At 39.4% G+C, this 18375-nt stretch overlaps 1 protein-coding gene across 1 annotated transcript in view; it reads left to right on the top strand.

Annotated features, from left to right (window-relative positions):
- TRIM36 (tripartite motif containing 36) overlaps positions 1-18049 on the top strand; it is a 40782-nt gene extending 22733 nt beyond the window's left edge. Inside the window, exons 5-11 of the mRNA XM_052646922.1 lie at positions 787-933; positions 4965-5060; positions 8353-8606; positions 8839-8963; positions 12373-12663; positions 15806-16103; positions 17698-18049. Of these exons, the coding sequence (XP_052502882.1) occupies positions 787-933; positions 4965-5060; positions 8353-8606; positions 8839-8963; positions 12373-12663; positions 15806-16103; positions 17698-18049 (1563 nt within the window). The remainder of the gene's footprint in view (positions 1-786; positions 934-4964; positions 5061-8352; positions 8607-8838; positions 8964-12372; positions 12664-15805; positions 16104-17697) is intronic.
- The last annotated feature ends 326 nt before the right edge of the window (positions 18050-18375 follow it).

Raw genomic sequence — 18375 nt, 5'->3', positions numbered from 1 at the left:
AATCTTTTCCATTATAGGCTACAGATTAGTATTAGGACTTTTTGTATTAGAATTAAAAAAAAATATTTCTAAGCTATCAGACCAGTTGTAGCTGCTTAAAATATTATCTTTTGAAATAATGAACAGCTTTTTGATTAAAACAATCCTTTTCTTCCAAATGAAAACAGCTATATTATATAAAATTCAGTTTAACTATGATGATAGTTTATGGAATAAATAAAAAGGTAGAAACTAAAATCAGGAAAGCACAGTTCTAAATTTGTTCAGTGTGTGGGTAACCAATATGTAAAAGCAAACATTTGGAACCTTATATGATGAGTGTTCCAAGTTCCTTAGTAACAGATTTCTTGTGAGGATAATGAAGCAATAGGTTCTCATAGTTGTTTGTTTTAATACTTTATAAACATTGATCATAATCATGAATAATTGCCTAGTCATTGTGGTCAGAGGACCTTTCTAGCTTTGTTTAGGCATTTTACTTAAGTCTGATAGGAAAGAAATTTTCAACTTCTTAGCACTAAGTTTAGGGGAAATAACATTTACATAATTAATTGAGCATTTGAACCCTTAAATTAAAAAACAATAATTCTAATGTAGACAATTGTCATACAATGGACCGAATGCTTTTATTTCTTTTTACACTTTTATTACTTTAAATGGCTTTAGTTAGTGATTTTATCATGCAAATCCTTGTGTTTTGGTACTTTATCCAATTACCTGACATCTTTTGAGTGTCACGTAAGCTATGAGGACCCTTAATCCCACTTTTATCCTTTATTTCAATAGATTTTGATGTGCCCAGAGCATGAAACAGAGAGGATAAACATGTACTGTGAATTGTGCAGGAGGCCAGTCTGTCATCTCTGTAAGTTGGGTGGGAATCATTCCAATCACCGCGTAACCACCATGAGCAGTGCCTACAAAACCTTAAAGGTAGAGCTTATTTTAGAACTAAATTTTGATTCTTTATAACTTTAGACCTCTGACTTTTTTTCTGTATAAAATCATGGCAGACTGTGTGATCTGTTTTACTGAAATGAGTTAACAGTCTGAAGCATTACTTAATGATCTGCTAATGTTAGGTTGTTAGTATATGTGACCAGGCAGCTCTTTGTCCTTGTAATATGCTAGTTCTAAAGTCTGAGTGCTGAGAGGGACAAAGGACTCTTCATTATGATCCATCCCTGTGTGAGCCCAGCGCCATGACCTTGAGTGTGGTTAGCAGCTTTTTAAAAACGCTTGATTCTTGTTGCTTGCCAGTAGAATAAGTATAAACTTTCTTGTCTAGTCTGTGGATACTAGCTAAACCTGAGTTACTTGCTGTCTGTTAACATTATACATGGCCCTCTTAATACTTTTAAATTTGGGTTTTTTTGTTTCATTCCTTTTTCCTTTTTCAAAAGGAATTCATTCATTTATAAATCCACCACCCATTTAAATTGTTATCTCCTTTAACAATATATGTATGTGTGTTTTGGCCTGTATCTAGTTTGCATATCTACCTCCCGTGTTTTGTGTTTAATGGATCTGCCACGCTCAGCCTGGCCTCTTGAACACGTGGGTTACAGGTTTTGTTTATTGTCCACCTTTGTTTACCTAATTCTGTCAGCCTGTGTCATTTGTAGGTCAATTGTGACTGATTTTCCTCATCATTTTGAGTTGGATTCCCCTCCTGCCTTGCACGCCTGGCAACTTTTGATTGGCTGCCAGGTGTTGCAAAGCTTACCTTGTTGAGCACTGGTTATTTTTGTATTCCTACAGTTCTTTGAGGGTTTTCTTCTGGTGTATGATTCATTTACTTGGGAACGGTTTGCTCCTTTTGGGTCTTAGTGTTAAGCTTTGTTAGGCAGGACAGAACAGAGCTTCGGTCTGGGACTAATTTTATCTGACTATTAAAGTAAAGTTGTTTGTTTACTCTTCCCAATACCCTGTGAATTTTGAGGGTTTTAATGTTTTTTTTTTTTAGTCTGGCTGATGGGGAATAGGCGCTGTTCTCAACTTGAATGAGCTCTGAAATTGTTTGTTTCAATTCTTCTGGGCGATATTTTCCCCAGCCTGTGGCAATTTCCTTACACACATGAATTGACCAAAGCTCTTCTGAATAAAGAAGAGAGGCCCTTGGTAAATCTCTGGAGTTCTTTTTTTTGTGGCTGTCTGTTCTTAAGCGTTACAGTCTATAACCTCTGGCTTTCCCAGACTCTCAGCTCCATCTCCTCTTCTCACAGGAGATCCTGAGCCTAGTTTGAATTCTCTGCTTGTCTGCATCAGGTCTGGGAAGTCTTCTCCAGACAATAAGCCGGGGCCACCATATTCCCTTCTGGCTCTGATGGTAAAGAATCCTCTTGCAATGCAGGAGACCCAGGTTCCATCCCTGGGTCAGGAAGGATCCCCTGGAGAAGGAAATGGCAACCCACTCCAGTATTCTTGCCTGCAGAATCCTATGGACAGAGGAGCCTGGTGGGCTCCAGTCCATGGGGTCGCAAAGTCTCGGACTCGACTGAGCGACTAACACTTTCACCATAGGCTCATCTTGTTTCCCATCCCTCAAGGTCACTGCTTTTTGTCTCTTGACGTCCAGTGTCTTGAGAGCTGTTCCGTTTGTTCTGTTAGTTGTTTCAGGTGAGGGAGTAAACCCTGTCTTAGTTTCTCTCTTGTGCCTCACAGTGGCAGTACCACTGTTTGCTCATTTTAACTTTGGCTTCGTTTTGTGTCTTACTGGTTGAATATTACACAAGTTGTCCAAAAAAGTTTTTTTCCTCTTACCTGAAATTAATCTTTGGCAATAATATACACCTGAGTTAACCTTTGCATTCTGTTGTTAATTTCTCTCATTTATGTTTCAGACTTTAGAAAAAATAGACTCTCTATGGAGTTTTTAGTTTATTCACTTTTTAGTAAGGATAAAATGATTTAAGTTGGCTAAAAATAGCAAGATCTCCAAAGATCGTCCTTCTTACTTGGTTTTAGGTTTTACGTCAGAGGGCTTCATGATCTAGGTGACAGGTTTATGATATCATTTCAGTTTTGCTCGCTGGAGTGTTGCAGGGGATGATTACACACTCTGGTGGGCCTTAGCGTCTCCTGGGACACTTGGTAAAGTTACAGAGGCCAGTGCTGACCTCCTTCAAGGAGCTTGGGCGTTTCACCAGCATTTGAGAACCAAGCTAGCTTTGAGCAGCTTTGGGGTCCTTGAGAATTTACCCTCTCATCAGTTCCTGGAGAGCTGGGGTCTTAGTAGAACTAAGGGGTTTAAACCTGCTCCCCAGATGAGATGAGCTTCCCGGGTAGAGTGTCTAGGATCAGTGTCTGCTGCATATACTTTTTGGAGGCTTATGAATAAATGGGCCACTGATTCTTGGTTGAAACAGATCTCGTCTTAGCATAGACTGCCCAGGTTTAAGGGGACTCGGAGGACTGGAGCTGTCTCAGGTAAAGGCTGCTGTGGGCTGTGGACTTGCTCTCAGCGTCACAGCTCACTGGAACCACTCAGACCGCGGACCGTGTTTCTGAATTCTGTCCTCTCTCCTCTAGCCTGTTTAGCCCTGCTAACACCATCTGTTGACTTAGAACTAAGTCCAGTTCAGTTTTAATTGTCCAAATTCCTTTCTTTGCTGCTGTCGCGAAAAAGAGTGCCAGCACTCACACCCAGTGGGTCTGGTCCTAACGTGGGCCAGACAGGGGTGGGGTCCTGGAGGAACTGTGGTCTTCCTCACGGCTTGGTGCAGAGGCAGTGCCTCTGCCTGTGGCAGCGTGGTTAGTGTGCATGAGGAAGTTTCTAGTTTAGCTTCTTACGGTGTCAGGTTTGTGTTCAGCTTTGGTTTCCTCGTCTGGGAAATGCTGTATTAAGACACGAGATTTTAATGTCTCTTCTGATCCTTAACACCTGCAGTTTCCTTCTTGGTCCCATCCTGCCCTGATTCCTCAGAAGTCTTGTTCCTCCACCTAACAGGCCTTTCCTCTGTCCCGCTATTGAGTCATGAGGAGAACTCCCTGGGCCTGATCCTGGGCGTCCCAGAGAGTTGTAAAGGTGGGTCCTGCCAGAGAGACCTGTTACTTTGATTTCTGTGTTAGACCTTGTAACATGGTCTAAGTGAAAAAAAAAAAAAAAGATGATACAGGAAGGAGACTCATTTCTGAAGCTTTGATTCTCTGCCCTGCTTCTTAATCACCCTTCTCAACCCTTGGTCACCAGTTGTGACCAGGAATGCCCAGATCTTCTGTCCGGGCTGCAGCTTGCGAGGTGTTTCCTGGATTTTCCTAGTCTTGCTTAGACTCAGAATACGTTGTCTGTCGCCATTTTTTAGCCCATCATGCTTCAGGGTATGATTGTTTGTTTTAAAATATATTTTAGGCATACTGTGTTTTGTGGGCTGTGCTAGTGATCTCCCCGAAACCTGTGACTGTCTCTATGGTAAACTATGCCAGTGCCAAGGTGACTGCTTTATAAACAAGTTATTCAGTAAGCTCTGAAAGTTACCTGTCATTTAGACATCTGTATTTTCATCATCGTATATCGTGTGACTGTTTAATGACTATCTAGGCTGGGATGGACCATGAAGGTTACTTTGAAAGGGTCTCTGTTGCTTTTCTTGGTGTGTGTGTGGTGTGCCAGTGTTTCTGAGTGTGTTGTGAAATCTAATGGAAGAAAGCACTGTTTGGATTGCTGCTCTCCTGTTTACTTTGAAGCTTTGTGAGGAATCATTCTGGGAGTAATGATGGGAGACAACAAAAATGTAGTCTGTAGACTCGGAATTCTTGAGTGAACTACCGTGTTCTTTTTGTTTGTGTGTTTTTAGGTAGCCTACCTCTAATTGCTCATGTATCTTTGGGCCTGTGTGCTTAAAGCCAGTTAACAACAGTAATCACTGTAGCTGAGAGAGGAGGATGCTGTGTTAAGAAAATTCTGCAAGCCCTTTGTTACACTTCTCTGTCCACTTACTTGTGTTTCTAATATGTTCTAACAGGAGAAGCTTTCAAAGGATATTGATTACCTTATTGGCAAGGAGAGCCAGGTGAAGAGTCAAATTTCTGAGCTAAACTTGTTGATGAAAGAAACAGAGGTAAGTGATATTTTCCTTTTCTTTTCTATTTCAGAGGTGAGGTTTGCATATTTTTTCATTTATTTATCTAGATATTCATTTATTCATTCATAAAATCCTAAGGGTATTTTATGAGCTGGGAGTAGAGTTGTGTTAGATTTACACCCCTGTTTTTCTGGGACTAGGAAAACAAAGGTAAGGAATGGAATGCTGTGTGATCAGTGCTGATAAGAGGTAGTGATTATTATGATACTGAAACAGGTGAAAACATTATTTTCCTTATGTTGCTACTTTTGAGACCTATCTTTTTTTTTTTTGAGACATGTTTCAAAAGTAGCAACATAAGGAAAATAATGGCTTTCAAAATTATTATTATTATTTTTTACAAAACTAACAAATTGCATTTGAAAGATGTATTGTATATTAATAGGACTAGGTTTATTTAAATTTCCCAGATATTCTTAAATATATACCTATCATATGTTCACCAAAAGACATGTATTAGAATGTTCTTAGCTGCAAAAAAAATAAGAAAAGGATGTTTGTAGCTGTATTATTTGTAATAGCCACAAAATGGAAAGCACTCAAAAGCCCACCAATAGTGGAATATAAATAGCAATGATGAATGAATATCTACAACTGTGGGCAACAATGTAGAGAAATCCTGCACTAATATTGAAAGGAAGATGGCAGACACAAAGGAGTACTTGCTGTGTGAGGCTAAGAAAGGCAAAACTAGGCTGTGTTGTTCAGGATAGGAGCTGTTGAAGAGGTGGAGGGTTAGTGCCTGGAAAGGTTATCTGGGATACTGGTAGTATTACTTAATCTGAATGCTGGTCACATGGGTGTGTTCACAAAGACTCTGTGATCCTTACACTTATGTGTACATTTTTCTCTTTGCATATTATATTTCAGTAAAAAATTGGAAAGATTGATAGCATTTTAAAAATATAGCAAAAGAGGATAGAATTAGGTTATTTTAAAATTCTAAATATTCTTCACTGACTTTGATCCCTGTTTCTTTTCTTTATTTGAAATAAATTGAAGGTCGTTTACTCTTGATCCCTTTAAAAGTTTTTTTTTTTCTTAATGTTTATTATTTATTTATTTATTTGGCTGCACAGGGTCTTTTGTGGCATGTGGGATTTAGTTCCCCCACCAGGGATCAAACCAAGGGCCTCAGCATTGAGAGCTCAGTCTTAGCCACTGGACCACCAGGGGAGTCCCTAAAAGTTTTAATTAAATATAAAAATATTCTGACTAGCTTGAGACTTACGTCTTAAAACAAATTCTTTCTAAAAGTGGGTTAAATTATTGAAAACTTAGGTGAATTAGCACGTTACCAGTATTGCTTTAGTTTTTAATATTTTACTGATTGCTTTCACTATCCTAAGTAAGTTGGTTTTATGTGTGATTTAAAAGGTAGGGTTTTGTTTTTCATATTTGTGTCTGATTGACAAACTCTTCACAGTTTACTGTAATCCCCTAACATGGAGCACATTATCACCCAGACAGTAGGTCTTCAGAGATTGTGTCTGTTGTCATTTTAAGTTTGTCTTTCATAGTGTTCTCAGTCATCTGCCTTTACTTTTTAAAACGTGTTTTTGGCTGTGCTGGGTATTGATTGCTATGCAGACTTTGTCGAGCTGCGGCCAGCGGGGGCTCCTCTTGGGCGCAGTGTAGGGGCCGCTCATCGCAGGGGCTCCTCTTGCTGTCGAGCACAGGCTCTGGAGCGTGCAGGCTTCAGTACTTGTGGCACACGAGCTTAGTTCCCCCACGGCATACGGACTCTTCCTAGACCAGGGATCAAACTGCGTCCCCTGCATTGCCAGGCGGACTCTTAATCTACTTTACCACCAGGGAAGTCCTGCCTTTACTTCTGAGATCAGGAAATCCAGTGCTTATTTTTGAGTTTGTCATTCAGGAGCTTGAAAACTGAGGAATTCAGGCATTAAGTATTCATGTAGGCACTGACTCCTTGAGATCCCGGAGAAATTATTTAACGTTTTTTGTACCTTTGACCTCAGCTGTATTTGTAGGTTTATCAGTAAGAAGAGTCTTCTGTACTAGAAAACTTGTCTCCGTTCTCGGTGAAGATTGCCATACTGTCTTTTTATCTATAATTATACTTTGCTGGAAACAGTCTCCTCTTTACCTGTGTATAATGATATTTCTGAATTTAATGTGATATGTCACTGAAAAACTACCAGAATGTCATCACCTTCTTTCTTTCCTCCCATCCCCCCTTTAAAAACTTGGCTGTTGGGGTTAGAAAACAAGAGAAGTAAATCTGGAAAAAATTTCCTTTCATTGTAAATGTTGGGCAGAAGCCACTGAAAAATGTACGGAGCACTTGTGCCATATATTGTCAGCTTTTAAGAATGTTCTTGAAGACTCTGTACTGTTGGCTGCTGCTATGAGTGTATTATGAGTGCTAGTCTTATTTCCAAAGTCAAGTCAATCTCTGATGTTGTGGACATCCAAAATGTTCAATAGCATCCTATAGAGAGGATCATTTCATGGCAATGTAGTGGAACAGCTGTGTATGTAGTGAAAATATGTGAAATTGAGCTATGCATTTATGTATTAATAAATAATCTTTCTCAATCTTCAGAAAAGCCTGCGTGGTCTCTCTTATTCCTAGTTTTCAGAACAGAGAAATAAGACTAAAGAAGTTGATTTGCATAACATGTAATTAAATCAGTATTAATTAAATTACAATTTATTTATTACTGGGTGGTCTGAAAAGTTCGTTTGGATTTTTGCATAAGATGTTACAGAAAAATCCAAATGAACTTGTTGGGCAACCCAAAATATCACTAATGCTAATTTGAAGAGAAAAGTTACAATTTTGTTTCTTAGTAATGTAACTTTTTTCGGTTTTATGTCTGTGGTTTACCTTTTTAAAAAATTGGAATATGATAGAAAGAATAAAGTTTCTTGAATTAGAAACGAATAAATAACTGCAGAATTTTTTTTCCTGTGTCCTCAGTTAAATAAGATAATTTCTGCCTAAGTTCCTTCATATACAAATTGAACATTGCTTTTTATTTCATTGAATACACTGTTTATTGCTGGACTTTGGAGATTGAAAGCTTAAGGAAATACAATTATTATAAAATCAAAAACTATGTCTAAAAGTTGCTGATCATCCCTAATTAAGTGCATTTGATGTCAGGTTATTGTTCTGACAGCTTCAAGGCGTCAGACAAAATCTTCTCCTTACAGGATTTGGGTTTGTCGCGCTGAATTTTGACATGAAAAGACATTTGGATTTAGCAGATGAGCTAATGCTTTGCTTGTTTTACAATAGTGTAACGGAGAGCGGGCTAAAGAAGATGCAATTACACATTTTGAAAAGCTCTTTGAAATCCTAGAAGAGAGAAAATCATCTGTTTTGAAGGCAATTGATGCTTCTAAGAAACTAAGATTAGACAAATTTCAGACTCAAATGGAAGAGTACCAGGGGCTGCTGGAGAACAGTGGGCTCGTGGGGTACGCTCAGGAGGTGCTGAAGGAGACGGATCAGTCTTGCTTTGTCCAGACGGCAAAGCAGCTCCACGTCAGGTATTTTGATTTGAACTGACAGCCTCTCTAGCAGCGTCAGTAAACACTGCTCCGAGCTCCTGCTGTAGCTCTGATGGCTTCGGAATGCTGGGCTATGTGCAGTTCCTCTTGCTTCACTCTTAAACCGAGTGCTGAGTGGAGTTTTCTTTTGTTAATCTCATTGCAGATATTTAGTCTAATTTTTCTTTTCAAAGAGTCATTTTTATATGAAACATTTTTTATCTGTCTATAGAATACAGAAAGCTACAGAGTCTTTGAAGAGCTTTAGACCTGCGGCTCAAACTTCCTTTGAAGACTATGTTGTTAACACATCTAAACAAACAGAACTTCTTGGAGAATTATCTTTTTTCTCAAGTGGTAAGTTTTTAATCAGCATACCTTCGCTTTTTTGGTTGGAATTCACACTGTGTGGACTACACATGGGCTTTCCTGGTGGCCCAGCGCTAAAGAATCCGCCTGCCGGTATAGGAGATGCAGGTTTGATCTCTGGGTCGGGAAGATCTCCTGGAGAAGGAAATGGCAAACCTACTGCAGTATTCTTGCCTGGGAAATCCCAGGGACAGAGGAGCCTGGTGAGCTACAGTTCTGGGGGTTGCAACTAGTTGGGACTTGACTGAGCAACTAAACAGCAACAGAACCCACACAGATTCTCTTCGGCTTGACTTTATAGAGCAACAGCTCGGTTGCCCAGGCCTTCCTGTCCTAAAGTTGTATGCCAGCTATGTTTTTATGACCATGTTTTTATGCCCAAAGGCTAGGTTCTGCTGGTTTGTATGTTTCTAAGCATTGTGTGAATGGCATCACGCTATATGTGTCTTTTTTAGTAAATTGCTTTTTTGAGAAATTAGGATAGATATTTGTTAATGTATGAAGTTCTGGTTTACAACTGTATTTTAGCTTTAATATTCCATCATATAAATAACTTTCCTACTGAGCGACAGTCTATTCCTGTTTTTTATCTGTTGTAAACAGCTCTATCGGACATCTTTGTCAGTGTTTCTCTGGGCCTGTGTACGAGTTTCCCTAGGGCAGAAGCCTGGAAATGGTATCTCCAGGTTAAAGGTGACTCTGAGATGTTTAAGTGTTTACAGTGCTGTATGAGTTTGTTAGGGCTGCTGAAAGGAAACACCACTGATTGGGTGGTTTAAACACCAGAAATGTGTGTTCTCAGACTCTGGAGCCTGGAAGGCTGGGACAAAGCTGCTGGGCAGCGTTGGTCTCTCCTGACGCCTCTCTCCTTGCAGAGCAGCTGGCCGCCTCTCCTTGTGTCTTCACATGGTCTTCCCTCTATGCGGATCTGCATCCAGATTTCATCTTATAAGGACTCCAGTCATATCAGTCACGTTGGACTAGGTCCACCTTAATGACCTGATTTTAACTGTGGTACTTCTTTACAAGCCCTCTCTCCAAATAAAGACACATTCGGAGGTAGTAATACTAGGGGCTAGAACCTTGACTGGTGAATTTCAGTCCCTGATATTTGCCTGTGTTTGTGTTCCGCTGCTCACCAATAGGGAGGTAGTTCATTCCTCTTTGTTCTCACCTTGTTCATCTCCTTCAGATTTCTCTTCATGGTGAACAACTACAATCTTTGGAAAAGTATCTGTGTGTGTCCTTAGTTGCTCAGTTGTGTCCGACTCTTTGCATCCCCATGGACTGTAGCCCTCCAGGCTCCTCTGTCCATGGGGATTCTCCAGGCAAGAATACTGGAGTGGGTTGCCACACCCTGCTCCACGGGACTTCCCAACCCAGGTCTCCCGCATTGCAGGCGGGTTCTTTACCTTCTGAGCCACTAGGGAAGCCCAAGAATACTGGAGTGGGTATCCCTTCTCCAGGGGACCTTCCTGACCCAGGAACCGAACCTGGGTCTCTTGCATTGCAGGCGGATTTTTTACCAGCTAAGCTACAAGGGAAGCCCTTGGAAAAGTATAAGCTTAATTATTGTATAGATATAGATGTGTAGATTTGTATTTAGTCAAAGGAAATATGTCTTGTTAAAAAGTTACATACTGAAAGATTATTACTATGACCATCTTTCTCTTCCAGTCAGTGCCTGAATCTCCTTTTGACTATATACTTTTCTTATCTATTCTCTTTTTCCAAAATGTATACTTGAACTGCTTTTATGTGTATGTTATTGCTTGTTTACTTAGGAGTACAAGGTCCTTCCTCCTCTGGGTCATCAGGGGGTGGGGGTCCCAAAATTGTCTTTGGAAAGAGGAGATTGAGGTTGGGTAATCTCAGGCTATGCCAGTGCATAACGAAGAACCAGTAAAACCTGTGGGTCAGGGTGTAAAGTGGTTACCCGTCTTCCGCCTGCTGGGTGCTCTCCTCACTGTTCCCTGCATGACCATTTTTTTAGTAAACTGGTTTAAAAAAAAAGAAAAGAAAGAGGTATAGGCTGAGGCATGCTGGTCACAATAGCTGTTTTTAACTTTAAAATGTAGTCTGGCTGACTTTTTAGATCCCTTGGCTGCACAGAGACATACAGACAGACTTACGCTCTCCATTGCTTGCACACAGCTGGAGGATAACGGAGACGTCTGCTTTTCACTCCGCGTGTTTCTCTGTGATTTGGTATAAGTGTGTGTCTGTTTATGTGCGCGTGTGCACGTACAACCCTTACAGCTTATTTTTACCATATGACCAAAGCGGTTAAGCTGTTTGGAATTTATGGAAAAGATTATGAATACACACAAATATTTAGCTGTGAAGTTTTGATCATTGTATTTTTAGTGAAAAATTAGAAACATGTTTCTGAAAATAGTTAAGTGTTGCTACAGTGGAATACCACTGGGAGAAAAATACTGGCAGGAGCTATACAAAATTATTGTAGTGATAATCTTTGAGTTACTTAATTTGTGTGTGTGTGTGTGTGTGTGTGTTATGTAGTTTCTGATTTTCTTACAAAAATATGTATCTTGTTAATGCCAAGAAAAAGTCATTTTAAATTGCTTTGCAATTCTGAGAAAGATAATATGAAAGGAAATTATATAATATTTTGACATTTATTATTATACTAACCGAACTTAGATTTTAAAACACTTACTAAAATAACTTAAAAGAGGACAGAAATTAGAAATTTTACATCCAGGGTTGTTACTTCAGTAGATGGGCACTGAAGGGTATATGGTTAAAAATTTTGATTTATGACATTTTAGAAGTAATATGGAAAGCTAAAATTGTTTTACTAAAATTGTCTTATTTTTCATTCTTCTTTCCCCTTTCAGTTTTAAACATAAATATACACCTTTAAAAATCTCTTTTTCTCTTTGAAAATTTTATTGTGACAAAACTTATCCTGAGATCCACCCTCTTAAATTTTTGGTATAGAATGTGGTTTTGTTGTCTATAGTCACAGGGTGTACAGCAGATGTCTAGAGCTTATTCATCTTGCTTAACTGAAACTTTATGCCTGTCTATTAATAAGTACACATTTCTCCCTGCCCCCCAGCCCCTGGTAACCACCATCCCACTCTTTGATTTCGTGAATCTGGCTATTGTAGATCCCTCACATAAGTGGAATCATGACATCGGCATTGGTCTTTCTGTGTCCTGCTCGCTTCATTGAGCCTGTCCTCAGAGTCCATCCATGTTGCATTTGCAGGAATTATTCTTTTACTTGTACACCTTATTCTAAATATAGAAAGGTCTTGGACAACAGAGAAATCCTTTAGTTTTTGTCAATAAATCATTTTTACTGAGGAAAAAAGAAAAGTTCTGAAATAATAGTTTAATGTTGTTTTCTGTTTTGTAATTCTTTCAGGTGTAGATGTGCCAGAGATCAATGAGGAACAGAGCAAAGTTTATAACAATGCTTTGATAAATTGGCACCATCCAGAAAAGGATAAAGCTGATAGCTATGTCCTTGAATATCGCAAGATTAATCGAGATGAAGAAATGTTGTCTTGGAATGAGATAGAAGTTTGTGGCACAAGTAAAGTTATTTCTGATCTTGAGAGTAATTGTAACTATGCTTTCAGAGTAAGAGCCTACAAGGGTTCCATCTGCAGTCCTTGCAGCAGAGAACTGATTCTTCATACTCCTCCAGCTCCAGGTAGTGTGAATACTGGGGATAAGAAAAGCGTACAGTTGGAAGAGACCATGATAAAAAATAAACCTGCTGATATGTCTGTGCATTAAAGCCACCTCTCATTTGTAAAAGATTCTAGAAAAGTAGATTCTATATCCAGCTAGGATTTAGAAATAGAATGAATACTTGAATTTCACCATGCAAGCTGAGAATAGGATTAGACTTCTAACTGATGACAGGTACAGAATAACATGACATTTGAATGTTTAGGGTTATTAATTTAGAATTAAAATAATGTAAATGCTACCTTACAAATTTTAAATGGTATAATTCTATTTTTTTGATCAGTTTATAGAGATCTCTATTAGCATAGGATCTGGGTAGATATTTTAGACATTTATTGGTGTAATAACATGAAGTATAATTTTAGTTAACCTAATTCTGACTTGTCTGGCTTTTCTAACCCAGTGATTACCAGCCCATGGGGATGGAAGGCACATATTAAAGCCACATGGATAGCCCTCCTTCCCCTTCCCCCACACGGAGAGCTCCTTCTACCCAGCACTGCCTCTCCTTTCCAACTTGGTAACCACCGGTACTACTTAAACAAGGCCTGTACATTTTTATAGAATGAGAATGACTTACAGGTTAGTTGATGTTCCCTGACAGTGTTTCCATGGATAAGGGACGTATAGAAGCAAAGTTATGCTCATGCTGGTGAATGGGTAATCATTTTGCCCTTAGATGTTCCTTCACTTGGCTCTTAGACCCCATAGCTCCTGTCCATTTTTTGTGGCTTATGTACCCAAATTTTGTGCACTCTGCCCTTCCTTGCCGTTTTGTCCAGGTGTGCTATTCACTCTTTGTTTTTCATGTATATTGTAGATAATTAAGAAAAAAACCCAACAACCAAATGCATAAGGTTGGCTAAAATTATTTTTCTTGAATTTTAATAATATCCAAAAGAGTTTTAGGGTGCATTTACAAGTATTAAGTAAACATTTTATGGTTTATGCAGTTTCCACTTTGTTTTCTAGTCTGACTGAAAGTGGAAGGAAAAATAAGCCTGAAAGTAGCTGCTGTTTTCAGCGAAGTGGAGGGGGGTGGGGGAGGGGAAACATTGAAGACTGTCTTCCTTTTCTCCGGGAGAAGCCGTATGAATAGGGTAACCATCTAAATTTATTTTGCAAACTGGGAGACAGTTGAGATTGAAAGCAAGCGTGAATTGTCATCCCAGGACAATAGGCATTACCGGGAAGACTGGTCAGATCTCATTCATGGAAAATGGTTTTAGCTTGTTAGCAACATGGCAACCCACTCCAGTTTCCTTGCCTGGAGAATCCCCATGGACAGAGGAGCCTGGCGGACTACTACAGTCCATGGGGTCGCAAAGAGTCAGACATGACTGAATGTTAAAATTTGTCATTTTAGCTATTTTTAACTGGATGCATCAGTGGCATTAAGTACATTCTGTGCACCCATCATTATAGTCTCTGGAACTTTTTCATTTTTCCAAATCAATACTGCATCCATTACACAGTAACCCCTCCATCCACCCTTCCTCCAGAGCCTGGCAACCTCTATTCTGCCTCTGCCTCTGTGAATCTGCCTATTCTAAGTACCTTGTGTGTGAATGGATTTGCACAATCCTTTTGTGACTGGCTTATTTTCAAGGTTCCTCCATGTTGTGACATGTATTAGAATTTCCTAACTTTTTTAGGTTGAATGGTATTCCATTGTATGTATATCCCACTGTCAACTTAAAAACAAAACCCCAATGGGAGAGTGTTATTGGGGGCAAAATGAGGACTGCAGTCTGGGAAAGCAGCCGCTCAGATAGCTCTGAGAAACTGCTCCAAAGAGGCAGAGGGGAAGGTCAATACATGTGTGATTTTGTGAAGGGAGAGTCCTTGCAATCAAGCACTTTTTTTTTTTTTTTTCTTAAGAAGGTTTCTGCCAGTCACAAGGAGCAGTCGTCACCATGAAGGATTTTAGTGCTTTTTTAGATAGGAGGCGATAACAAGAACTGGGCTCATAAACTAGGCTCCTGAAAATAGAGGGGTCCTACAGTCCACCCTCCCCGCCTGCCCCCCCCCCCCCCCCCCGCACAGAGGGCCTCGTTTCTGCTCTCCACTCTGAACTCGCTTCAGGGGTGTTGAAAACCAGCAGCTGCAGCAGCACATGATTTAATCCTTGCCGAGATGGATGGCAAGTGCCAGTGGCAAGTGCCAATTTGAAGTTGACACCACATTTTCTTTGTGCATTCATCTGTTGACAGGCATTTGGGATGTTTCCACTTTCTGGGCTAGCCGCCAATGAATGTTAGGCTTAATGGGTTTAAAGTTGAGAGGCTTAGGAGAGTAGTGTTGTCTCCATTCTGCAGTTGAGGAAATTAAAGTTTAGGTTAAGCTCCAGTTAAATGTTTGAGCTAGGAATTCAAACTCAAGTGTCTCTGAACCCAAAGCCTGTGCTTTTTTTTTTTAAAGCAAAACACTGTTTCTCGTGTCTGCCATCTTGATTGGTAAGGAGAAGACCTTATTAAAATTGCTAATATTTTCCGTATTTATAAAATTTGGGCTTCCCTAGTCGCTTGGTTGAGAAAGAATCTGTCTGCAAGGCAGGAGACCTGGGTTTGATCCCCAGGTCAGGAAGATCCCCTGAAGAAGAAAATGGCAACCCACTCCAGTATTCTTGCCTGGAGAATTCCATGGACAGAGGAGCGCAAAAGGCCACAGTCCATGGAATTGCAAAGAGTCGGACACGACTATGCTAACTTAAAGATAAAATTTGGAATAAATTTTAAGAAAACATGCAGATATTTTTGAAAATATACAACCCCTTATTTTAGGATAAAAGAAGAACAGGTTCAGTAGTATAAGGTGTTTTGGTGTTTAGGTTTGCTGTATCTATTCCAAGGAGCTACAGACATAAATTTCTCCTACACTGAAAATGTTTCTTCCACTTTGAAATTTCTGAAAATTTTCAGGTATAGAGAATTACTGGAAATCATTTCTAAGTTGGGGTTTTGATTTGTGAGTAGGGTAGAATAATATTCTTCCTCCTATCTCTTTTTAGTAATTTCTATTTGAAAACCTGTTAAATTTAACCATAGAGTGTGGAAATGCTAATAAATAATTTGCAGGCTAATTTTAAGCTCTGTTTGCAGTTTTCAGTTTCCTCTTTGATGAAAAATGCGGTTATAATAATGAACACCTCCTGCTGAACTTGAAGAGAGACCGTGTGGAGAGCAGAGCTGGATTTAACCTCCTGCTTGCTGCGGAGCGGATCCAAGTGGGTTATTACACCAGCTTAGACTACATCATTGGAGATGTTGGGATTACTAAAGGGAAGCACTTTTGGGCCTTCCGTGTGGAGCCGTATTCGTACCTGGTGAAAGCGGGCGTCGCTTCCAGTGACAAACTGCAAGAATGGCTCCGGTCTCCCCGGGACGCAGTTAGTCCAAGGTAGATTCTTTTATTGATCTAGATCTTGATAATTCTTTACTTCTGTAAAATGTAAATATCCTGGTTTAGTAAGGCAAGCCTGAAAGTGGACTTGGATTTACTTTCTGCATTTAGAGTATTTAGTATTTAGAGTATGCCTTTCTTAGATTCAGATGTTTTGGCTGTGCTTATGTGGCTGGCTAAGAAAAGATGTCATGTTATCTTGTATCACACCATGACTAATGAGCTTTAGCGGTTAAATTCTAATGCTGTGAGGAAACAAGTCTTTTTTGGGAACAGCTCTTGATTATGGTATATTTTCACAATTTAGAATACTCAAAGGCTTTCATATCAGTTGTCTTAATTATAAATAAAATTGCATAAATAATGTTTTTTACTTATTTTAGTCGCTCAGTCGTGTCTAACTCTTTGCAACGCCATGGGCTGTAGCCCTCCAGCCTCCTTATTCCATGGGATTCTCCAGGCAAGAATACTGGAGTTGGTTGCCTTTCCCTTTGCCTCTAAATGCCATATTTCACAATTGGTGCTAAATGGATACAATTTCTTTAAACTGTCCTATAAGTACTTTAAAAATTTGGTCACGGAAAACATGTTCCCATGGCAAAGAATTTCAGTTTCTTGAGAGTGACTGTTTAATGTTCTGTACAGTTTAGTTTTGTTACATGATGTAGTGTGAACTCGTCCAGACAGATAATTTCTGATCACTTACGTCTGCAGAATTCCCAGAGTAACAATCTAAGTGACAGGAAAAACTTGTTGCCCTAAAATGAGAAATTGAAATAACAGCGGAAATTGAAATAGGGAAATAGTTACGTAAACATAGTGGCATGTCTACTTGGTAAATTATTAACAATGTTAAAAAGTTTATAACATGAGAAATACTAGAAGTGAAAAGACCTGATTGAAATGGTTGATGTACTGTGCTCACAAATGTACTAATATGAGAAGCACACTGCCTAGGGAAAAAAATGGAAGGAACGTTGTATCAAAATTTTCTTTAAGGTGTTACTGTTTTGTAATCAAAGGAGAATAAAACTATTCATGATACGTGCTTGCATCATAGAGCCATGTAGAAAATCCCAACCAGGAAACAACAGTTCTTAGCAGGAGAATGAAACATGCTTTTTTCTCCTGCTTTATTTTGTAGTGCCCATTTATTTTACATAGTCTGATAGAGTCTTTGGATTAGGGGATCTGTGTTGGTTACTGTTTTCTTATATATGATTTTATGCTATAAATATTCAATATTTGTCAAGTCTCTTCCATTTCATCCCCCGCCCGCTTTATTTTTGATAGGCCAAAATTACTCATTATTTTTAACTTCTCATCTGTTTGTTTATATATATAGGTAAAAATGGATGATACTTTATGACAGAATTTGGGTCTGAGTCTGTGGTGTAGTTCTGAGTGACATTGTGTAGTCCTTATGTTTCTAACTGATTATGGTTTAACAGAAAGGTTTTGATGTAAAAGCAGTTACAGTTGATTTTAATTTAACTCAGTGTATATTATCTGGTGAAAACGTTCTGAAACGACTTGCAGGCCTTTGGATGAGGATGCAGATGGATTCTGCTCTGTCTGTGCTGTGTTTTAGGTACGAGCAGGACAGCGGGCACGACAGCGGCAGCGAGGACGCCTGTGTTGATTCTTCGCAGCCCTTTACGTTGGTTACTGTAGGTATGAAGAAAGTCTTTATTCCCAAGTCACCTACTTCCAACGAACCTGAAAATAGAGTCCTTCCCATGCCAACAAGCATAGGAGTTTTCCTCGACTGTGATAAAGGCAAAGTGGCTTTCTATGACATGGATCACATGAAATGCCTCTACGAGCGCCAGGTGGACTGCTCCCATATGATGTATCCAGCGTTTGCCTTGATGGGCAGTGGAGGAGTCCAGCTCGAAGAATCCATCTCAGCAAAGTACCTAGAATACCAAGAGAACATGTAGTCTACGCATTTGGTGTGATTTAGGATGGAGAATGTGAGCAGAATGCTGCCTCAGTGTTACCTTCGTAACTAATTATATATCATCTGAGTGTTGTGTCACCACACTTATTTTTTGTGTATGTTTCTTCTTCAAACACAGAAAACCTAAGCAGCCTTTCTGCCTTTCACAAATGCTGGGGAGAGATGTTCTTTCCTAGTTAACACTGAGATGGGTGACTGGACTTTCTTTTTTATGCATAGGAAATCTAATTTATTTGTATCAGCTTGTGTTGCTGATACTTAGACATTCCTTGTTTTGGGCTGGGGGGAAGGGATCCAAAAGTATTT

The sequence above is a fragment of the Budorcas taxicolor genome, chromosome 10, assembly GCF_023091745.1.
Source record: "Budorcas taxicolor isolate Tak-1 chromosome 10, Takin1.1, whole genome shotgun sequence".
In the NCBI taxonomy this organism is placed as follows: Eukaryota; Metazoa; Chordata; class Mammalia; order Artiodactyla; family Bovidae; genus Budorcas; species Budorcas taxicolor.
The sequence above is the reverse complement of the archived record's forward strand: the minus strand, read 5'-3'. Positions and strand labels throughout refer to the sequence as shown.